We start from the raw sequence: 22,027 nt of genomic DNA, 5'->3' as shown, positions 1-22,027 counted from the left end.
ATCAGTATCAATTATAGTGCCCTATTATTGCAAATAAATATGTTTATGGCGGACCCCCTTAACTTCCACCCTGATTGCAAGTCACTAAAATAGCATCATCCTCTCTCAAAGTAATTTCCGGAATAACGTTATTACGCAGGCTGTTATAAAATACCATAACATAAGCCATATTATTGTTATTACAAAGCTTCTTTCAGACTAAACCATTACGCTGCCGTGTAACTATATATAAATTAGTCATGGTGGCCACTGGCCATGTTAAAGGGATAACACTATCCTGTCACACTGTCACTGAGCAGCGCTATCAAAGCTTTTGCTGCAACAGGTCTGACATTTAACACGCGGGAAAAAAATAAGCAGGTTGATTGGCTGAACGGAATTGCATGACATTTTTTGATTGGTTCTTTGAGGGGCGGTGCTTTGTAGCGATTGGTTGCGCCATTAGCCTGATTTCTTGGGATACAGTGTGCCAAGGCAAACAAGTTATTGTGTGTGATCAGTAGTCGCCGCTGTGATATTGATAGGTGTTCGGTTGCTGACTACCCGGTGAGTACTGCAGTCTTGCAGAGGACTGGAGAGTGTGGGTTACGGATTACCTTTATTTGGGGCGGGTTTCATAGGCCTTTAAAGATGCACATGGGGGTGTACGAAATGCTAGGAAGCACGTGGGGGAGATGGGTATTGCTGACAGTGGAGTGCAGAGAGTGGGTTGCGTTGCATTTGACTAATGGCATGAATATTAAAGGGACAGTTTACCCCAACATTTTCTCCCCTTAAGTTTGTTCCCAATGATCCATTGTATGTGCTGGATTGTATATTAAGTTGTTTACAAATAGCTCCCTTACCCTTATTTCTGCATGTGAAATAGCTTATTTAACCTGTGGTATCCCCCACCTATACTGAAAGTTTCTGGACTTAAAGGCACATTAAACCCACATTTTTCTTTCATGATTTAGAAAGAGCATGTTATATTAAACAACTTTCCAGTTTACTTATAGTATCTAATTTGCTTCTTTCGGTTGATATCCTTTGTTAAATAGCACATCTAAATAGGCTCACTAGCTGCTGATTGGTGTCTGCAAATAGATGTTGCGTGTGATTGGCTCACCCATGTGCATTGCCATTTCTTCAACAAAGGATATCTAGAGGGTGAAGCAAATTAGATAATAGAAGTAAATTGTTTTCAATCATCAAAGAAAATTTTGTGTTTCATGTCTCTAAGTACAGGCTATTGACAGTCTATGTAAACACAGGCAGCAGAAGAAATTACATTACTGGTGGGGTGTAGAAGAGATAACTAATTAAATGACAATTTCCCATTGTTCTCGCTAAGTATTGGGCTTTGGTTTAGAGACAATTATAAGATAAGGAAGCAATTGTGTGTACACAAAGTGATAATGTGAGATCGTATTTTACCTGCAAGCTCATCCATTGTTTTAGGCTGTGGTTTCAAAGCACAAAGTCAGCTATTTCATATACACAAACCAGAAAATGCACTTTTTTCATACATTTTATACTCCGTAAATGGTATAACAAGTCATTTGAAATACATTAAGGGAAAAACAATTTAACAGTATACTGTCCCTTTAATGATGTAAGTGCAAGGGGGCAGTGGATATACCTGGAGTTAGGTGCCCTATTTTAATGAAGGGTTGGTGTATATTAAGTATGGTTATTGGATATGGCCTTTGTGCATTCTGGGTACTTGGTATTACTATTTTGGGAGTCTGAGTGCTCATGAAGTGGAGTGCTGGGCACTGACTTGGAAAGTTGAGGTTGTTCTGGGCACTTTAAAGTACAATAGGAACATGAAGTGCTTTATTTTGATGACAAGACACATAAGAATCTATGTATGCATTGGCACGGACTGAGATTGCCTCCTGTGATATATAGATAATGGTTATTGAACCCACAATGTTTGGGTTTTTTCCTCTCTGTTTTGGCATTCCCCTGAAGGGGTCTGTGTGAAACCCGAAACGTCAATAAATTTAGTTTTTTTGACACACCAATGAGAAGACCTGACAGTGCATTTGTTTTGCAACCATATTTATTTCATTTCTGCACCCAGGCGGATAATCCGGGAGGGTGGATTCACTTTCAGGAGTTTGCTGACAAATCTGTTAAAAAAATAAATAAAAAAAAATTAGGAGCCCGTAAAAATATTTAGGAGCCAGGCATATTTTTAGGAGCCAGACAGTGGTAGTTGTATATAGATATATGGAGAATAACCAAAAAAGTTAGGAGCCAGTGAGTGGCTTCTGGGTTTGTCGAGCCATGTATATGTGTGTGTATATATAATATATATATATATATATATATATATATATATATATATATATATATATATATATATATATATATATATATTCCAATGGATTGTCCCCACTTGTAGCGCAAAAAATCTCTCTCCAAAGAAAAGTAAAACTTCCTTTATTGTAGTAACAAAAGTAAAAACATGACAGCCTACACACGACTGTAATAAAGCACTTAATGTAAAAACACAGTGTCAGTGATCTGAACCACATGCAGACATGTTTCGTGCAGTTGCGCACGAAACATGTCTGCATGTGGTTCAGATCACTGACACTGTGTTTTTACATTAAGTGCTTTATTACAGTCGTGTGTAGGCTGTCATGTTTTTACTTTTGTTACTACAATAAAGGAAGTTTTACTTTTCTTTGGAGAGAGATTTTTTGCGCTACAAGTGGGGACAATCCATTGGAATATATTCTATTTACTCAGACGCTGACTACAGACCGGCTCAGTCTCCACAGCTGCAGATCTCCATACACCCTGAGCCAATTGCTCCCCAGCGTGTTACCGGACAGTGAGTGGTATACAGGTACCTTTTGAAATTATATTGCTAAAGTCTATGTGTGCGCTACTTACTTACAAAGTGTTCTTTTTTTATATATATATATATATATATATATATATATATATATATATATGGGTTATACCGATACTAGTATCGGTATCGGTACCGATACCAAGTACTTGCATGAGTACTTGTACTCGTGCAAATGCACCGATACTTAAACCGATACCTCCATTTACTACCCATATGTTATCTTGTGGTGTTTTTTTCAAACTGCATGTTCCCATTTCATTTAAAGCTGGAGTGGAGACTAAACTAAAAATTGTTTACTACTGTTCTGCCAATACAAATTGCTCTTATTTGTATTATTGTAGGAGAGATCACTGTACTGCGTTCAGACAAACCCCTGAAGTACTGGGCAGTTAATAAACTGAGATTTCCAGCTCTGGCTAAAATGGCCCAAAAATATCTTTCTGCCCCATGCAGTAATGTGGAAAGTTGAACCTCCTTACTGATAGCAAAAACAGACTTATAGCTGAACATGCAGAGATGCTTCTGTTCTGTTCCTTAATAAGAACTTGCCACTAACTTTTGAAAAATAATTCTAATTACTAGATTGCCTTTTATACTGATAGTTCTCATCTTGCACAATTATGTTCAAAACATACTGTACTCTGAGGAACACCTTAGCTTATATAATTGCAGGAAGAGTACTCATAGGAAAAATTAAGTTAATCCCAATGAACACTCATCCTACAATTATAGGACTAGATTTAGATTACATTTGATTGGTAAGCTTTACCAATGCTCTGTTCACATTTCCAACTCCATAGCCTTTAATGGAGTAGGACGTGTAATGAGAGCATTGGTAACGCTTACCAGTCAAATGTAATCTAGCCCATAGTGTTGTTCACCATGATTAAACAGTATTCTGTTCTATTTTTTACTGTATGGCACTTTTGGTTGGTTGCAATTTTATATTTGTTATTTATTGTTGTTGTTAAAATATTTTATTGTAATATTTTTATTTCTAAACATGTTCTGTGAACTTTGTGACAAATAACACCTGTTTTATTATTTCATAATGTCTTTTGAGCTACAGTCCTTCATAATTATAAAGAAGGAATCTTAAATAATTAGTCTGTATTGTGCTTGGTAAACTGTCACATGACATAAAAAAAAGTATCGGTAATTGGTATCGGCGAGTATTTGAAAACAAGTATCGGTACTTGTACTCGGTCTTAAAAAAATGGTATCGGTGCAACCCTAATAAATATATATACGGTATATATATATATATATATATATATATATATATATATATATATATATATATATATATATATATATATATATATATATATATCTATCATATCTCCTTATCCCTCCTAGCTCTCCTTATCCCAGGGTGTTTTAAAGAACACCCTGGCATATCCCTCTCCCAATGTAGGAGGATATGCACAGATGCCAGCCAAGTCATATGCCAGGGTGTTCTTTAAAATATCCCATGTCAAATTCCAAAGACAACGGTACTCACTGGTCTCATTATAAAAGGTAACATTTATTCAATGCGATTAAAAATGAGCTTAACGTTTCAGTACCATTTTTTTTTTCTCTCCAAACTAAAGTACTTCTGCCAAAACACTCTTGTGTTCATTAAAGGGACACTGAACCTAAATTTTTTCTTTCGTGATTCAGATAGAGCAAAAAAGTTTAAGCAACTTTCTAATTTACTCCTATTATACAATTTTCTTCATTCTCTTGGTATCTTTATTTAAAATGCAAGAATGTAAGTTTAGATGCCGGCCCATTGTTGGTGAACAACCAATAAAAAAAAAAAGTGCCGTCCAGAGGTCTGAACCAAAAAAAGCTTAGATTCATTCTTTTTCAAATAAAGATAGCAAGAGAACGAAGAAAAATTGATAATAAAAGTAAATTAGAAAGTTGCTTAAAATTGCATGCTCTATCTGAATCACGAAAGAAAATTTTTTGGCTTCAGTGTCCCTTTAATCCTAGCCCCAAGATCACATGACCAGAATATCATCTACCTTCAGCATTATATCTGCAGGGTTCTAGATATCTATGCTAAGACTGTTTATCTATTCACCACTTTTAATAATTGAGTTTTTGCACCATCTTCATTGACACTCAGGCCATGGGGTGGATCTTTACTGTCTTTAAAGTTTTCAACTTCTGAAAGCTTTAGGCTGTTAATAGGAGTTGTTAAAGCAATTTTAAAACGCACAAATTCATGAAAAAAAATGTTTTATTTCATGATTGTCCTACAAAAGGGTTAAATATGTGTTCACACACCAGAAGTGTAGTGGGTGGTGATTGGCAGCTATATGCATATGCTTCTTATTTGCACACCAGCCATCTCCTGTTCAAAAGTAGTGCATTGCTGTGCCTGAGCAAAAACTGTGTTTACTACTTTGTAGTTGTTTAAAAACCTAGTTAACTAGGGGCATTATTATAATTATAAAATATTATTGTGACTTAGAGCAGGGCTTGACAAACCTGGGAGCCAGTGGCTCCTAGAATTTTACTCCTGGCTCCTAACCTTTTGGGCTATTCACCATAGATCTACAGCCCTGGACAAAAGTTTTGAGAAAGACACAAATATTAAATATTATCTTTTTGTCAGATGTTACTATGGTATGCTGAAGTATAATTACAAGCATTTCATAAGTGTCAAAGGCTTTTGTTGATAATTACATTAAGTTTATGCAATGAGTCAATATTTGCAGTGTTGACCCTTCTCTTTCAAGACCTCTGCAATTTGCCCTGGCGTGCTGTCAATCAACTTTTAGGCCACATCCTTACTGATGGCAGCCCATTATTGCGTAATCAATGCTCGGATTTTGTCAGAATATGTGTGTTGGGGGGGGGGTATTCACCTGCCTCTTGAGGATTGAGAAATTCTCAATGGGATTAAGGTCTGGGGAGTTTCCTGGCCATGGACCCAAAATGTTGATGTTTTGTTCCCCAAGCCACTTGGTTATCACAAGGTGCTCCATCATGCTGGAAAAGGCATTGTTAGTCACCAAACTGTTCTTAGATGGTTGGGAGAAGTTGCTCTTGGAGGATGTTTTTGTACTATTCTTTATTCATGGCCGTGTTCTTCGGCAAAACTGTGAGTGAGCCCACTCCCTTGGCTGAGACGCAACCCCACACATAGAAACATAGATATTGACGGCAGATAAGAGCCATAGGCCCAGCAAGTCTGCCCGACCTTACCTAACAGTATAAACTTATCTAGTTCGTAGGATAGCCCTATGCTTGTCCCATGCATTTTTAAAGTCCCCCACAGTGTTTGTTGCTACTACCTCTTGAGGAAGTTTATTCCATAAATCAATCACTCTTTCTGTAAAGAAGTGCTTCCTCAAATTACTTCTGAATCTACTACCCTTTAGCTTGAGCTCATGACCCCTTGTTCTTGAATTTTCCATTTTATGTAAAATACCCACAGCCTCAGTTTTACTAAACCCTTTAATGTACTTGAAAGTTGCTATCATATCACCTCTTTCCCTTCTCTCCTCTAAGCTATACATATTTAGGTCAATGAGCCTATCCTGGTAAGTTTTATTTTTTAGACCATGTACCATTTTGGTAGCCCTCCTTTGCACAGATTCAAGTTTGTTAATATCCTTCTGAAGATATGGTCTCCAGAACTGCACACAATACTCAAGATGAGGCCTAACTAATGATAGAAACATTAGACACACATAATTGGTCTCAGGATGCTTTACTGTTGGCATGACACAGGACTCATGGTAGAGCTCACTTTTTTTCTTCTCCGGACAAGGTTTTTTCCGGACACCCCAAACAATCTGAAAGGCCAGTCCTCAGCAGTCCAATCCCCCTGTACCTTTTGCAGAATATCAGTCTGTCCCTGATAATGTTTTTCCTGGAGAAAAGTGGCTTCTTTGCTGTCCTTCTTGACATAAGGCCATCCTCCAAAAGTCTTCGCCTCACTGTGCGTGCAGTTGCACTCACACCTGCCTGCTGCCATTCCTTAGCAAGCTCTGCACTGGTGGTGCCCCAATCCTGCAGCTGAATCAACTTTAGGTGACGCTCCTGGCGCTTGCTGGATTTTCTTGGGCGCCCTGAAGCCTTTTTTAAAAACAATTGAACCTCTCTCCTTGAAGTTCTTGATGATCCGATAAATGGTTGATTTAGGTGCACTCTTAGTAGCAGCAATATCCTTGCCTGTGAATCCCTTTTTGTGCAAAGCAATGATGACTGAACGTGTTTCCTTGCAGGTAACCATGGTTAACGGGGGAAGAACAATGATTTCATGCACCAATCCTCCTTTTAAAGCTTCCAGTCTGTTATTCTAACTCAGTCAGCATGACAGAGTGGTCTCCAGCCTAGTCCTCATCAACACTGACACCTGTGTTAATGAGAGAATCACTGACCTGTCAGCTGGTCCTTTTGTGGCAGGGCTGAAATGCAGTGGAAATGTTTTTTTTGGAGATTGAGAGGGACTTTGCAATTAATTGCAATTGATCTGATCACTCTTCAAAACATTCTGGAGTATATGCAGATTGCCATCATAAAAACTGAGGCAGCAGACTTTGTGAAAATTAATATTTGTCATTCTCAAAACTTTTGGCCAGGACTGTATATACAGATAAAACTGTCTGGCTCCTAAAAGTATACCTGGCTACTAAATATTTTTACTAGCTCCTAAACTTAAACAAATTTGTCGTCCCCTGAATTAGAGCATTGTCTTATGTGTCCTTAACCCATACGCAGCACAGCAGTCATGCATTGTTTTGACAAATACAGAGCTATGATGTTATCCATGGTGCACACATTACTTGCTATTAAACTGAGAACTTTGATACCTTGTTGGACACTCTCATGTTTTTCTGTTTACTGTATTACTGTTGTCCTTGAGAAGTTAATATTTAAGACTGGTGCTTATTATGGCTTCAACTATTACTTTCCCTGGAGAAATATAACTTATTTTGCTTGGATTGTGTCTGAATTGTAAGTGTTCTTTAGGGCACGGAAGAGCCGTTTGTTTCCTTTTTGTGTCTTATGACTATTTCTCACAGTTCTGCTGTTAAAGGGACAGTCTACAACAGAATTTTTATTGTTTTAAAAGACAGTCCCTTTATTACCCATTCCCTAGATTTGCATAACCAACACAGTTATATTAATATACTTTTTACCTCTGTGATTATCTTGTATCTAAGCTTCTGCAAACTGCCCCCTTATTTCAGTTCTTTTGACAGACTTGCATATTAGCCAATCAGTGCTGACTTCTAGGTAAATCCATGTGTGTGTGTGAGCAGTTTTATCTATATGACACACATGAACTAACACCCTCTAGTGGTGGCAACTATCAAAATGCATTTATATAAGAGGCGGCCTTCAATGTCTGAGATATGAACCTCCTAGGTTTAGCTTTCAACTAAGAATACCAAGAGAACAAAGCAAAATTGGTTATAAAAGTAAATTGGGAAGTTGTTTAAAATTACATGCCCTATCTGAATCATGAATGTTTATTTTGGACTAGACTGCCCCTTTAAAATCATCTGCTTATAGAAATGTAGTTTATACATTTGTAGCAATTGTAAACAGGTGTGCCAAGCACACCTTTGACTTTAACCAAGGCCTCCAGAACCTACCTTGAGTGTGTCCTGATTAAATTCAATGGCATGAACAGTACACTTACGATTTGTCACACCGCAGGGGAAAAAACTGCTTGCACAGAGAGTTAGCTTGCAAGTTATGCATTAAAAGGTAGTCTAATAACGGTAAAGAAAAAAGTATTAGACTATGCTGGTCCTTAAATATAAAATGCTGAACTTTAATGTTAAAGTGATAGCACACACTGTGTTTTTATTTTTAAAGGAATAGAAAGGTCAAAAATGAAATTGCATGGGTGCATTTCAATGTGAAATAAAAGCATTTTTGCAATATATTTCCATTATCAAAAGTAAAACTTTGTTTTTCTGTAGCATACGCGCATATCCCGTGAAGTCCTCCTCAGACAGCCTGCGGTGGTACTGTATGTATTGCTTCTGAAGACATAATTTGTGTCATACAAGCCACTTCTGACTCTAAGCAGGTATGGTGTTTAAATACTGGTGCACAGACCTTTACAGGATATGTGCGTATGCCGCAGAAAAACAAACTTTTACTAGAAGCGTTTTTGTTAATGAGTATATTGCAAAAATGCTTTTATTTTATTATGAAATGCACACATACATTTATTTATTTCTCCCGCCCCTTTCTATCCCTTTAATAATGATTCACACAAAAAACATTCAGGCTGGACTTCACATAATACAGTAAAATAAATCACTCATCTACCTTTTAACAAAATACATAAATTCAAGAATATTATAACTAGTATCTAATGTGTAAATAAAATGATTAGTCTTCCCTTACACTTGTCTTACAATATATTTGTCTGAACTTGCTGCTTTTTATTTAAAGGATTAATAAATACATTAGATGTGCATTATCCACAAAAACACAACAAAAAGACAATGCATTAGCACTGGGGTTGACAAATCGGTTTAAACGTTAGGAGGCAGGAACACTATTTAGGAGCCACATAGTGGCATTTGTATGTAGATATGTGGAGAATAACCTAAAAAGTTAGGAGCTGGGGTAAAATTTAAGAGCCAGTGGCTCCCTGGGTTTGTTGAGCCTTGCAAAAGTACTTCCTCTATTTTAAATTAGTGTCAGAGTTCAAAGATTGCTTCCATTTCCCTGCCCACTGTATCATGTGACTGCAATCAACCAATTACAGACTCATATACGTATACACTGTAAATTATTGCACATGCTCAGTAGAAGCTTGTGCCTCAGTGTGCATATTAAAGACTGAAAAGAAAATTGTTTAAAACTGCATGTTCTATCTCATTCAAGAAAGTTTAATTTTGACTTTAGTATAAAGTTTAGTTTAATAATTCGGCGTTGCAAACATTTTGATTACAGCGTTGGAGTATAGAGAATTATTCTAAAATAGCGTCCAATCCATTAAAAAATAAAAATCTAAAATGTAGGATAGTTTATACTTCCACAGGCTCTTTCAGGCTATAAGGTGTCACAGTGCAGTTGGCCATAAGAAATTAGGCCATTTTGACATCCTTCAACATGCAACTGCTATTATTATGTTTGTGAGCTATATGTGTAAATGGTTCTAAGCCATGTGCGAGCTATATGTGTAAATGGTTCTAAGCCATGTGCGAGCTATATGTGTAAATGGTTCTAAGCCATGTGCGAGCTATATGTGTAAATGGTTCTAAGCCATGTGCGAGCTATATGTGTAAATGGTTCTAAGCCATGTGCGAGCTATATGTGTAAATGGTTCTAAGCCATGTGCGAGCTATATGTGTAAATGGTTCTAAGCCATGTGCGAGCTATATGTGTAAATGGTTCTAAGCCATGTGCGAGCTATATGTGTAAATGGTTCTAAGCCATGTGCGAGCTATATGTGTAAATGGTTCTAAGCCATGTGCGAGCTATATGTGTAAATGGTTCTGAGCCATGTGCGAGCTATATGTGTAAATGGTTCTGAGCCATGTGCGAGCTATATGTGTAAATGGTTCTGAGCTATATGTGTAAATGGTTCTGAGCCATGTGCGAGCTATATGTGTAAATGGTTCTGAGCCATGTGCGAGCTATATGTGTAAATGGTTCTGAGCCATGTGCGAGCTATATGTGTAAATGGTTCTGAGCCATGTGCGAGCTATATGTGTAAATGGTTCTGAGCCATGTGCGAGCTATATGTGTAAATGGTTCTGAGCCATGTGCGAGCTATATGTGTAAATGGTTCTGAGCCATGTGCGAGCTATATGTGTAAATGGTTCTGAGCCATGTGCGAGCTATATGTGTAAATGGTTCTGAGCCATGTGCGAGCTATATGTGTAAATGGTTCTGAGCCATGTGCGAGCTATATGTGTAAATGGTTCTAAGCCATGTGCGAGCTATATGTGTAAATGGTTCTGAGCCATGTGCGAGCTATATGTGTAAATGGTTCTGAGCCATGTGCGAGCTATATGTGTAAATGGTTCTGAGCCATGTGCGAGCTATATGTGTAAATGGTTCTGAGCCATGTGCGAGCTATATGTGTAAATGGTTCTGAGCCATGTGCGAGCTATATGTGTAAATGGTTCTGAGCCATGTGCGAGCTATATGTGTAAATGGTTCTGAGCCATGTGCGAGCTATATGTGTAAATGGTTCTAAGCCATGTGCGAGCTATATGTGTAAATGGTTCTAAGCCATGTGCGAGCTATATGTGTAAATGGTTCTGAGCCATGTGCGAGCTATATGTGTAAATGGTTCTAAGCCATGTGCGAGCTATATGTGTAAATGGTTCTAAGCCATGTGCGAGCTATATGTGTAAATGGTTCTAAGCCATGTGCGAGCTATATGTGTAAATGGTTCTAAGCCATGTGCGAGCTATATGTGTAAATGGTTCTAAGCCATGTGCGAGCTATATGTGTAAATGGTTCTAAGCCATGTGCGAGCTATATGTGTAAATGGTTCTGAGCCATGTGCGAGCTATATGTGTAAAAAAAAGTCTTCTGTTAAATAAAATTTTATAAATTAATTTGTAACGTTAGACCCTCTGATGTTGCACTCAAGCTAGTTAAAGGAACATGAAACCCACATTTTTTTATGTTCAGTTTTCTAATTTTACTTATGAAATTTTCTTTGTGCTCTAGGTATCTTTTTTTTTTTTTTTTTTTTTTTTTGTTGAAAAGCAGGCCCATGTCTGGAGCACTATATGGCAGCAGTTTGGAATAATGTTATCCGTTTGCAAGAGCACTAGATAGCAGCACTATTTCCTGCCATGTAGGTCTCCAGACACCTACCTTGTAGGGCTGGGCGATATGGGCAAAAATGAAAATCGCGATTTTGTACCTAAAAAAGCTGCAGTTATGTAAAACATTAGCCATGTTTTGTACTTACTGTGTCAATGTATGAAAATAAAACAAACATTTTATTGGATAAATCTCCAGGTATAAGTATATGCCAGGGCAGTGCCACATCTGTTATTCAGACTGCTTTCACTTCCATGAAGCCTCCCTCCCTGGAGCTTGTTTACTTTATTTATAACCCTACAGACAGTGGCAGTGCAGTCAGATCACTGCCTTACCCAGCCCGTAGTGCAAGTTTCTTGCTTGCTTCCAGCTCGCCTGAGTGAGCAACCCACCCCACCATGACCACGTGTCTCCACTCTTCTATGCCCTGCAGTGCCGCCTCTTCTAACTGCTGTGTGTGCACGGCTTCTCTGCCTAGCTATATGCTCAGTTACCAGTGGTCGGGGACTGGCTCCTCCCATTGTATTCACGTGGCACGATCGACATGATGTGATGGGGCCCCCCCCTAAAAACTGCGGACTCTCGTGTTTTTTTTAATCTCTGTTTAAAACCGCATATGCGGTTAATCGCCCAGCCTTACTACCTTGATATCTCTTCAACACAGAATATCACGGAAAGAAAGCAAATTTGATAACGGAAGTAAATTGGAATTGTATGCTCTGTCTGAATCGCAAAAGAAAATGCTTTGGGTTTTTTATCCTTTTAAAAAAAAAAAACATTCTGCTCTGAAATAAGTTTTCTAGTTTTTCCTTAAATTATCTGATCAAGGAATCATGGGTTTGTATCACTTGTGATTATCCCAGGGATGGACAGGAAGTGCATTGCACACATGTTAATTGGTATAATGGGAATTTGACCTAAAAACATCTGTAATACTATAGGCATGTCTCGTTCTTAAAGAGACATTCTAGTGTAATAATAAAAGCCCTATTTTATCATATCTTATTATTTGTAGCTAGATTGGCGGTAACCCCTGCTAATTTGTTACATTAACTTGTGTACCACGGTACGGCTTATGATTAGCTGCAATGGTTCCATCCTGCGCATGTATGGGGTTAAACACACCAGCAAGAATTTGCATAGTATTAAAATGATTTAATGAACTTTATTACATTTCCTTTTTAAATAACTTTAATTATTTAGCCTTTTTATAGTAAAAACTCGAGATGAATGTTACAAGATGCAGCAACATATAAAACTAACTTAAAGTGACACTGAACCCAAACATTTTTCTTTCGTGATTCATATAGAACATGCCATTTTAAGCAACTTTCTAATTTTACTAGTATCAAAATTTCTTCATTCTCTTGGTATCTTTATCTGAAATGCAAGTTTAGATGCGGACCATTTTTGGCGAACAACCTGGGTTGTTCTTGCTGATTGGTAGATAAATTCACCCACCAATAAACAAGTGCTGTCCAGGGTGCTGAGCCAAAAATTGGCTGGCTCCTTAGCTTAGATGACTTCTTTTTTAAATAAAGATAGCAAGAGAATGAAGAAAAATTGATAATAGGCGTAAATTAGAATGTTGCTTAAAATTGCATGCGTTATCTGAATCATGAAAGAAAAATTTTAGGTTCAGTGTCCCTTTAAAGGAACATTAAAGTCAAAATTTAACTTCATTCAGATAGAACATACAATTTTAAACAACTTTTATTATCAAACTTGCTTCATTATCTTTGCATTCTTTGTACTGCTGGGAGCAAGCCAAACACATAAGGCAAGCCAATGAAAGAGCCATATATGTGTAGCGACCAATCAGCATTGCTGTTCTTGAGCCTACCAAGATATACTCTTCAACAAAGAATACCAAGATAACAAAGCAAATAAATGTCATGCTCTAACATCATGTTGACTTTACAGTCCCGTAAATGTCTGAGTATTCAGACTCTGTCAGGGGATAATACACTGGGCTTTACATGACGAGCCATAATTACCTGTTAACTGAGTTATATTTGTATTTTTAGGATTAAACAGACTTGAGCATAAGAAAATGTCAGACAGTCTGTTTATTAATAGCAATGGCAGCTCTGATCTCTGGACATCTCACAACAAGATGGTGCTGGAACCTCTTGAGACTAATGATCATGAGGTGAGTGTTGTTACTTTGTTTCCACTTTGTAAAGATAATGTCGCCCTTTACAGGATGCAATATTGGGTATAGTGTACTGGAAAAACATGTTTTCTATTGTGACCACAGGCATTATTTTCTTCTAGGGCTTGACAAACTTGTTTAGGGTCTAGGAGCCAGCACAAAAATAAAAAAAATATTGTTACATGGAAACCATATTTTCTCCAACATAGGTGTGTCCGGTCCACGGCGTCATCCTTACTTGTGGGATATTCTCTTCCCCAACAGGAAATGGCAAAGAGCCCAGCAAAGCTGGTCACATGATCCCTCCTAGGCTCCGCCTTCCCCAGTCATTCTCTTTGCCGTTGTACAGGCAACATCTCCACGGAGATGGCTTAGAGTTTTTTGGTGTTTAAATGTAGTTTTTATTATTCAATCAAGAGTTTGTTATTTTAAAATAGTGCTGGTATGTACTATTTACTCTGAAACAGATAAGAGATGAAGATTTCTGTTTGTAAGAGGAAAATGATTTTAGCAACCGTTACTAAAATCGATGGCTGTTTCCACACAGGACTGTTGAGAGGAATTAACTTCAGTTGGGGGAAACAGTGAGCAGACTTTTGCTGCTTGAGGTATGACACATTTCTAACAAGACGATGTAATGCTGGAAGCTGTCATTTTCCCTATGGGATCCGGTAAGCCATTTTTATTACATAAGAAAAAAAGGGCTTCACAAGGGCTTTCAAGACTGTAGACATTTTCTGGGCTAAAACGATTGATATATAAGCATATTTTATACTTCATAGCTTTGAGGAATTATTTTATTCTTGGGAATTATGTAAAATAACCGGCAGGCACTGTATTGGACACCTTATTCTCTAGGGGCTTTCCCTAATCATAGGCAGAGCCTCATTTTCGCGCCTCTATTGCGCACTTGTTTTTGGGAAGCATGACATGCAGATGCATGTGTGAGGAGCTCTGATACATAGAAAAGACTTTCTGAAGGCGTCATTTGGTATCGTATTCCCCTTTGGGCTTGGTTGGGTCTCAGCAAAGCAGATACCAGGGACTGTAAAGGGGTTAATTATAAAAACGGCTCCGGTTCCGTTATTTTAAGAGTTAAAGCTTTCAAATTTGGTGTGCAATACTTTTAAGGCTTTAAGACACTGTGGTGAAATTTTGGTGAATTTTGAACAATTCCTTCATACTTTTTCACATTTGCAGTAATAAAGTGTGTTCAGTTTAAAATTTAAAGTGACAGTAACGGTTTTATTTTAAAACGTTTTTTTGTACTTTGTTATCAAGTTTATGCCTGTTTAACATGTCTGAACTACCAGATAGACTGTGTTCTGTATGTGGGGAAGCCAAGGTTCCTTCTCATTTAAATAGATGTGATTTATGTGACACAAAATTTAGAGAAAATGATGCCCAAGATGATTCCTCAAGTGAGGGGAGTAAGCATGGTACTGCATCATCCCCTCCTTCGTCTACACCAGTCTTGCCCACACAGGAGGCCCCTAGTACATCTAGTGCGCCAATACTCCTTACTATGCAACAATTAACGGCTGTAATGGATAATTCTATCAAAAACATTTTAGCCAAAATGCCCACTTATCAGCGAAAGCGCGACTGCTCTGTTTTAGAAAATACTGAAGAGCATGAGGACGCTGATGATATTGGTTCTGAAGTGCCCCTACACCAGTCTGAGGGGGCCAGGGAGGTTTTGTCTGAGGGAGAAATTTCAGATTCAGGGAAAATTTCTCAACAAGCTGAACCTGATGTGATTACATTTAAATTTAAATTGGAACATCTCCGCGCCCTGCTTAAGGAGGTGTTATCTACTCTGGATGATTGTGAGAATTTGGTCATTCCAGAGAAATTATGTAAAATGGACAAGTTCCTAGAGGTCCCGGGGCCCCCCGAAGCTTTTCCTATACCCAAGCGGGTGGCGGGCATTGTAAATAAAGAATGGGAAAGGCCCGGCATACCTTTCGTCCCTCCCCCTATATTTAAGAAATTGTTTCCTATGGTCGACCCCAGAAAGGACTTATGGCAGACAGTCCCCAAGGTCGAGGGGGCGGTTTCTACTCTAAACAAACGCACCACTATACCCATAGAAGATAGTTGTGCTTTCAAAGATCCTATGGATAAAAAATTAGAGGGTTTGCTTAAAAAGATGTTTGTTCAGCAAGGTTACCTTCTACAACCAATTTCATGCATTGTTCCTGTCACTACAGCAGCGTGTTAATGGTTCGATGAACTAGAAAAGGCGCTCAATAAAGATTCTTCTTATGAGGAGATTTTGGACAGAATTCATGCTCTCAAATTGGCTAACTCTTTCACCCTAGACGCCACTTTGCAATTGGCTAGATTAGCGGCGAAAAATTCTGGGTTTGCTATTGTGGCGCTCAGAGCGCTTTGGCTAAAATCTTGGTCAGCGGATGCGTCTTCCAAGAACAAATTGCTTAACATTCCTTTCAAGGGGAAAACGCTGTTTGGCCCTGACTTGAAAGAGATTATTTCTGATATCACTGGGGGCAAGGGCCACGCCCTTCCTCAGGATAGGTCTTTCAAGGCCAAAAATAAACCTAATTTTCGTCCCTTTCGCAGAAATGGACCAGCCCCAAGTGCTACGTCCTCTAAGCAAGAGGGTAATACTTCTCAAGCCAAGCCAGCCTGGAGGCCAATGCAAGGCTGGAACAAAGGTAAGCAGGCCAAGAAACCTGCCACTGCTACCAAGACAGCATGAGATGTTGGCCCCCGATCCGGGACCGGATCTGGTGGGGGGCAGACTCTCTCTCTTCGCTCAGGCTTGGGCAAGAGATGTTCTGGATCCTTGGGCGCTAGAAATAGTCTCCCAAGGTTATCTTCTGGAATTCAAGGGGCTTCCCCCAAGGGGGAGGTTCCACAGGTCTCAATTGTCTTCAGACCACATAAAAAAACAGGCATTCTTACATTGTGTAGAAGACCTGTTAAAAATGGGAGTGATTCATCCTGTTCCATTAGGAGAACAAGGGATGGGGTTCTACTCCAATCTGTTCGTAGTTCCCAAAAAAGAGGGAACATTCAGACCAATCTTAGATCTCAAGATCCTAAACAAGTTTCTCAAGGTTCCATCGTTCAAAATGGAAACCATTCGAACAATTCTTCCTTCCATCCAGGAAGGTCAATTCATGACCACGGTGGATTTAAAGGATGCGTATCTACATATTCCTATCCACAAGGAACATCATCGGTTCCTAAGGTTCGCATTTCTGGACAAGCATTACCAGTTTGTGGCACTTCCGTTCGGATTAGCCACTGCTCCAAGAATTTTCACAAAGGTACTAGGGTCCCTTCTAGCGGTGCTAAGACCAAGGGGCATTGCAGTAGTACCTTACTTGGACGACATACTGATTCAAGCGTCGTCCCTTCCACAAGCAAAGGCTCACACGGACATTGTCCTGGCCTTTCTCAGATCTCACGGGTGGAAAGTGAACGTAGAAAAAAGTTCTCTATCTCCGTCAACAAGGGTTCCCTTCTTGGGAACAATAATAGACTCCTTAGAAATGAGGATTTTTCTGACAGAGGCCAGAAAATCAAAACTTCTAAACTCTTGTCAAATACTTCATTCTGTTCCTCTTCCTTCCATAGCGCAGTGCATGGAAGTAATAGGTTTGATGGTAGCGGCTATGGACATAGTTCCTTTTGCGCGAATTCATCTAAGACCATTACAACTGTGCATGCTCAGTCAGTGGAATGGGGATTATACAGACTTGTCTCCGACGATACAAGTAGATCAGAGGACCAGAGATTCACTCCGTTGGTGGCTGTCCCTGGACAACCTGTCACAGGGAATGAGCTTCCGCAGACCAGAGTGGGTCATTGTCACGACCGACGCCAGTCTGGTGGGCTGGGGCGCGGTCTGGGGACCCCTGAAAGCTCAGGGTCTTTGGTCTCGGGAAGAATCTCTTCTCCCGATAAATATTCTGGAACTGAGAGCGATATTCAATACTCTCAAGGCTTGGCCTCAGCTAGCAAAGGCCAAATTCATACGGTTTCAATCAGACAACATGACGACTGTTGCGTACATCAACCATCAGGGGGGAACAAGGAGTTCCCTGGCGATGGAAGAAGTGACCAAAATCATTCAATGGGCGGAGACTCACTCCTGCCACTTGTCTGCAATCCACATCCCAGGAGTGGAAAATTGGGAAGCGGATTTTCTGAGTCGTCAGACATTTCATCCGGGGGAGTGGGAACTCCATCCGGAAATCTTTGCCCAAATTACTCAATTGTGGGGCATTCCAGACATGGATCTGATGGCCTCTCGTCAGAACTTCAAGGTTCCTTGCTACGGGTCCAGATCCAGGGATCCCAAGGCGACTCTAGTAGATGCACTAGTAGCACCTTGGACCTTTAAACTAGCTTATGTATTCCCGCCATTTCCTCTCATCCCCAGGCTGGTAGCCAGGATCAATCAGGAGAGGGCATCGGTGATCTTGATAGCTCCTGCGTGGCCACGCAGGACTTGGTATGCAGACCTGGTGAATATGTCATCGGCTCCACCATGGAAGCTACCTTTGAGACGAGACCTTCTTGTTCAAGGTCCGTTCGAACATCCGAATCTAGTCTCACTCCAACTGACTGCTTGGAGATTGAACGCTTGATCTTATCAAAGCGAGGGTTCTCAGATTCTGTCATTGATACCCTTGTTCAGGCCAGAAAGCCTGTAACTAGAAAAATCTACCACAAAATATGGAAAAAATATATCTGTTGGTGTGAATCTAAAGGATTCCCTTGGGACAAGATAAAAATTCCTAAGATTCTATCCTTTCTTCAAGAAGGTTTGGAGAAAGGATTATCTGCAAGTTCTTTGAAGGGACAGATTTCTGCCTTGTCTGTATTACTTCACAAAAAGCTGGCAGCTGTGCCAGATGTTCAAGCCTTTGTTCAGGCTCTGGTTAGAATCAAGCCTGTTTACAAGCCTTTGACTCCTCCTTGGAGTCTCAATTTAGTTCTTTCAGTTCTTCAGGGGGTTCCGTTTGAACCCTTACATTCCGTTGATATTAAGTTATTATCTTGGAAAGTTTTGTTTTTGGTTGCAATTTCTTCTGCTAGAAGAGTTTCAGAGTTATCTGCTCTGCAGTGTTCTCCTCCTTATCTGGTGTTCCATGCAGATAAGGTGGTTTTGCGTACTAAACCTGGTTTTCTTCCGAAAGTTGTTTCTAACAAAAACATTAACCAGGAGATAGTCGTGCCTTCTTTGTGTCCGAATCCAGTTTCAAAGAAGGAACGTTTGTTGCACAATTTGGATGTAGTTCGTGCTCTAAAATTCTATTTAGATGCTACAAAGGATTTTAGACAAACATCTTCCTTGTTTGTTGTTTATTCTGGTAAAAGGAGAGGTCAAAAAGCAACTTCTACCTCTCTCTCTTTTTGGCTTAAAAGCATCATCAGATTGACTTACGAGACTGCCGGACGGCAGCCTCCTGAAAGAATCACAGCTCATTCCACTAGGGCTGTGGCTTCCACATGGGCCTTCAAGAACGAGGCTTCTGTTGATCAGATATGTAAGGCAGCGACTTGGTCTTCAATGCACACTTTTACTAAATTTTACAAATTTGATACTTTTGCTTCTTCTGAGGCTATTTTTGGGAGAAAGGTTTTGCAAGCCGTGGTGCCTTCCATCTAGGTGACCTGATTTGCTCCCTCCCTTCATCCGTGTCCTAAAGCTTTGGTATTGGTTCCCACAAGTAAGGATGACGCCGTGGACCGGACACACCTATGTTGGAGAAAACAGAATTTATGTTTACCTGATAAATTACTTTCTCCAACGGTGTGTCCGGTCCGCGGCCCGCCCTGGTTTTTTAATCAGGTCTGATAATTTATTTTCTTTAACTACAGTCACCACGGTATCATATGATTTCTCCTATGCAAATATTCCTCCTTTACGTCGGTCGAATGACTGGGGAAGGCGGAGCCTAGGAGGGATCATGTGACCAGCTTTGCTGGGCTCTTTGCCATTTCCTGTTGGGGAAGAGAATATCCCACAAGTAAGGATGACGCCGTGGACCGGACACACCGTTGGAGAAAGTAATTTATCAGGTAAACATAAATTCTGTTATTTAATCTGCACATACACATGAATCTGCACATATACATGGGGAAATGCCTATTTTCTGATGTTTTTGTTTCTTGCATAACTGTCTAGATATTCTAAATTATGATTTATTTATTTTAAACAAGATTTTTTTTGGGTAGTTCATTTTTCTGTAAAAACCTGTGTAATAGATCTTTGTTGCCAATAAGCAAGATGGAACGGCAAGGTGTTAAACCCTGGTTACAAATATGTGATTGCTAATAGCCTGTTTAAGAGGAGGAAAGTACTGTAAATTGCAACCATACAAAATTCTAAATGCTCACACATTTTGTTTTTGTTATCTCATACTATCGACAAAAGCTACAGGAAAACCATATTACTACCAACGGGCTATACTTTAGTGAGGAATACAGGTTTCATGAATCAAAACCATTTTTTCATATATATACATCTAAAATGGTGTCTGTGGCCCTTTCAGAGTGTTTTGCACATGTTAAACATAATAAAACTATTTCAAATAGTCTTGGAATACTCGCAAACAAATGGTGTTATCGTTTACATTGTGATTGTGCCAATATTGGAAAAACTTGGGCCGGAAGCAGCAACAAAGCCGAAAAACACCATCCTCAAGCATGGAATGGACCTAGATTGGGCTAATTTATAGCACACCTGTAAACTGCAAATTCGCCTGTTTTGCGGGCACGCAACAAATAACCAGCCATTACAAGTGGCTGGTTATTGCTATCGTGAACTCGAGGTAGCAATTAGCGATCCAAAAATTAACCAGAGATCAGATCTCTGGTTAATTTTCTAAATGTGCCCCAATTGCTCCCAAATTTAAGGTGGTTTGTTTTTAAATGTAGCTTGCTTTATTTTTTTTTTATTATTTTTTTTTTTCACCCCAACAAGGTGTATGAGATTATACGAAAGGAGAAGCACAGACAGCGGTATGGCCTAGAGCTGATTGCGTCAGAGAACTTTGCAAGCTGTGCGGTTTTACAGGCTCTGGGGTCATGCTTGAATAACAAGTACTCAGAAGGCTACCCAGGTCAAAGGTGAGCGAGACTTAACTATTTAAATTAGTGTTGTTGAAATGTTCTTTTTTTAAAAAAAAAAATAAAGCCTAGCAGTGTGTTCATTTCTAACCAGGCCTCTTCTCTGTATAGGTAAAGCAGAAATGAGTTGCCTTATTTTAGTTATGGGAACACAAAAAATAATAAAAACACTTCAGGAATCTTCTGAAGAATGCGGAATAGATAGATAGATTCACATTGCTCAAGGCACTTTGCATTTTAAAGACTGTCCCAGCTACTCTGTCTGAAATCATTATAAAGCCACAAGTAACTCAACTCTTGAGTGTTTTAAACCAACATTAAAAGCTTCTCTCTAAATCCTGTTTCACTAAGACCTAGTTAGGGCTGCTTTAAAACACCATCTACACCAAATGAATTCAAAACACAGATATAGAGGTAATGGAGACTTCATTTTGTTAGCGTACAAATAGTGTTAAATTGGCAATAGCAAATAAGTGTTTTTGAGCTTATATTTTGGTCTATGGAAGTTTTTTTGCTACTGCCGAATGAACACTTTTTGTATTTAAAGTGAAGTCTCCATTACCTCTGTTAATGTTTTAATAAAGAGGTGACCTGTGAGTAAAATAATCAGTTGTGAAATATCTCTATTTTCACTCTCATAAATCATTGAAGTGGTATATATTTTTTTTTATTTTTTTTTTACTCTGATTACACATTGTACGCACATAGCATATCATGCATGCATGCACTTCAGAACTGTTGCTGTCAGGGTAAATTTGATTTAAATCCAATTGATTTAAATCACTAGTCAGTAAGACCAATTTAAAGGGACAGTCTAGTCAAAAATAAACTTTCATGATTCAGATAGGGCATGTCATTTTAAACAACTTTCCAATTTACAATATTCTTAGTTGAAAGCTAAACCTATTAGGCTCATATGATGATTTCTAAGACATTGAAGGCCGCCTCTTATCACATGCTTTTTTTATTTGCTTTTCACAATAGAGGAGTGGGCCATATAGATAACAACATTGTGATCACACCCATAGCTTGTGGCAGACACTGCACTAATTGGCTAAAATATAAGTCAATAGATAGTCATGTGATCAGGGGGCTGTCAGAAGATGCTTAGATAAAAGTTAATCACGGAGGTAAAAAGTATATTAGTA

General features: G+C 39.0%; 1 protein-coding gene across 2 annotated transcripts in view; it reads left to right on the top strand.

Moving 5' to 3' along the window:
- Positions 1-427: 427 nt before the first annotated feature.
- Positions 428-22,027, top strand: part of SHMT1 (serine hydroxymethyltransferase 1) — a 104,719-nt gene continuing 83,119 nt past the window's right edge. The window contains exons 1-3 of one of the 2 annotated variants that reach the window (XM_053694843.1): positions 428-546; positions 13,639-13,763; positions 20,734-20,879. In XM_053694843.1, coding sequence (XP_053550818.1) covers positions 13,665-13,763; positions 20,734-20,879 — 245 coding nt within the window. In that variant the 5' untranslated portion in view covers positions 428-546; positions 13,639-13,664. Of the gene's footprint in view, positions 547-8,796; positions 8,901-13,638; positions 13,764-20,733; positions 20,880-22,027 lie in introns of those variants that run through there. The other variant, XM_053694844.1, reaches the window with a different exon arrangement.

Source organism: Bombina bombina, chromosome 11 (genome assembly GCF_027579735.1).
Source record: "Bombina bombina isolate aBomBom1 chromosome 11, aBomBom1.pri, whole genome shotgun sequence".
In the NCBI taxonomy this organism is placed as follows: domain Eukaryota; kingdom Metazoa; phylum Chordata; class Amphibia; order Anura; family Bombinatoridae; genus Bombina; species Bombina bombina.
This window is presented reverse-complemented; position numbering and strand designations above follow the sequence as displayed.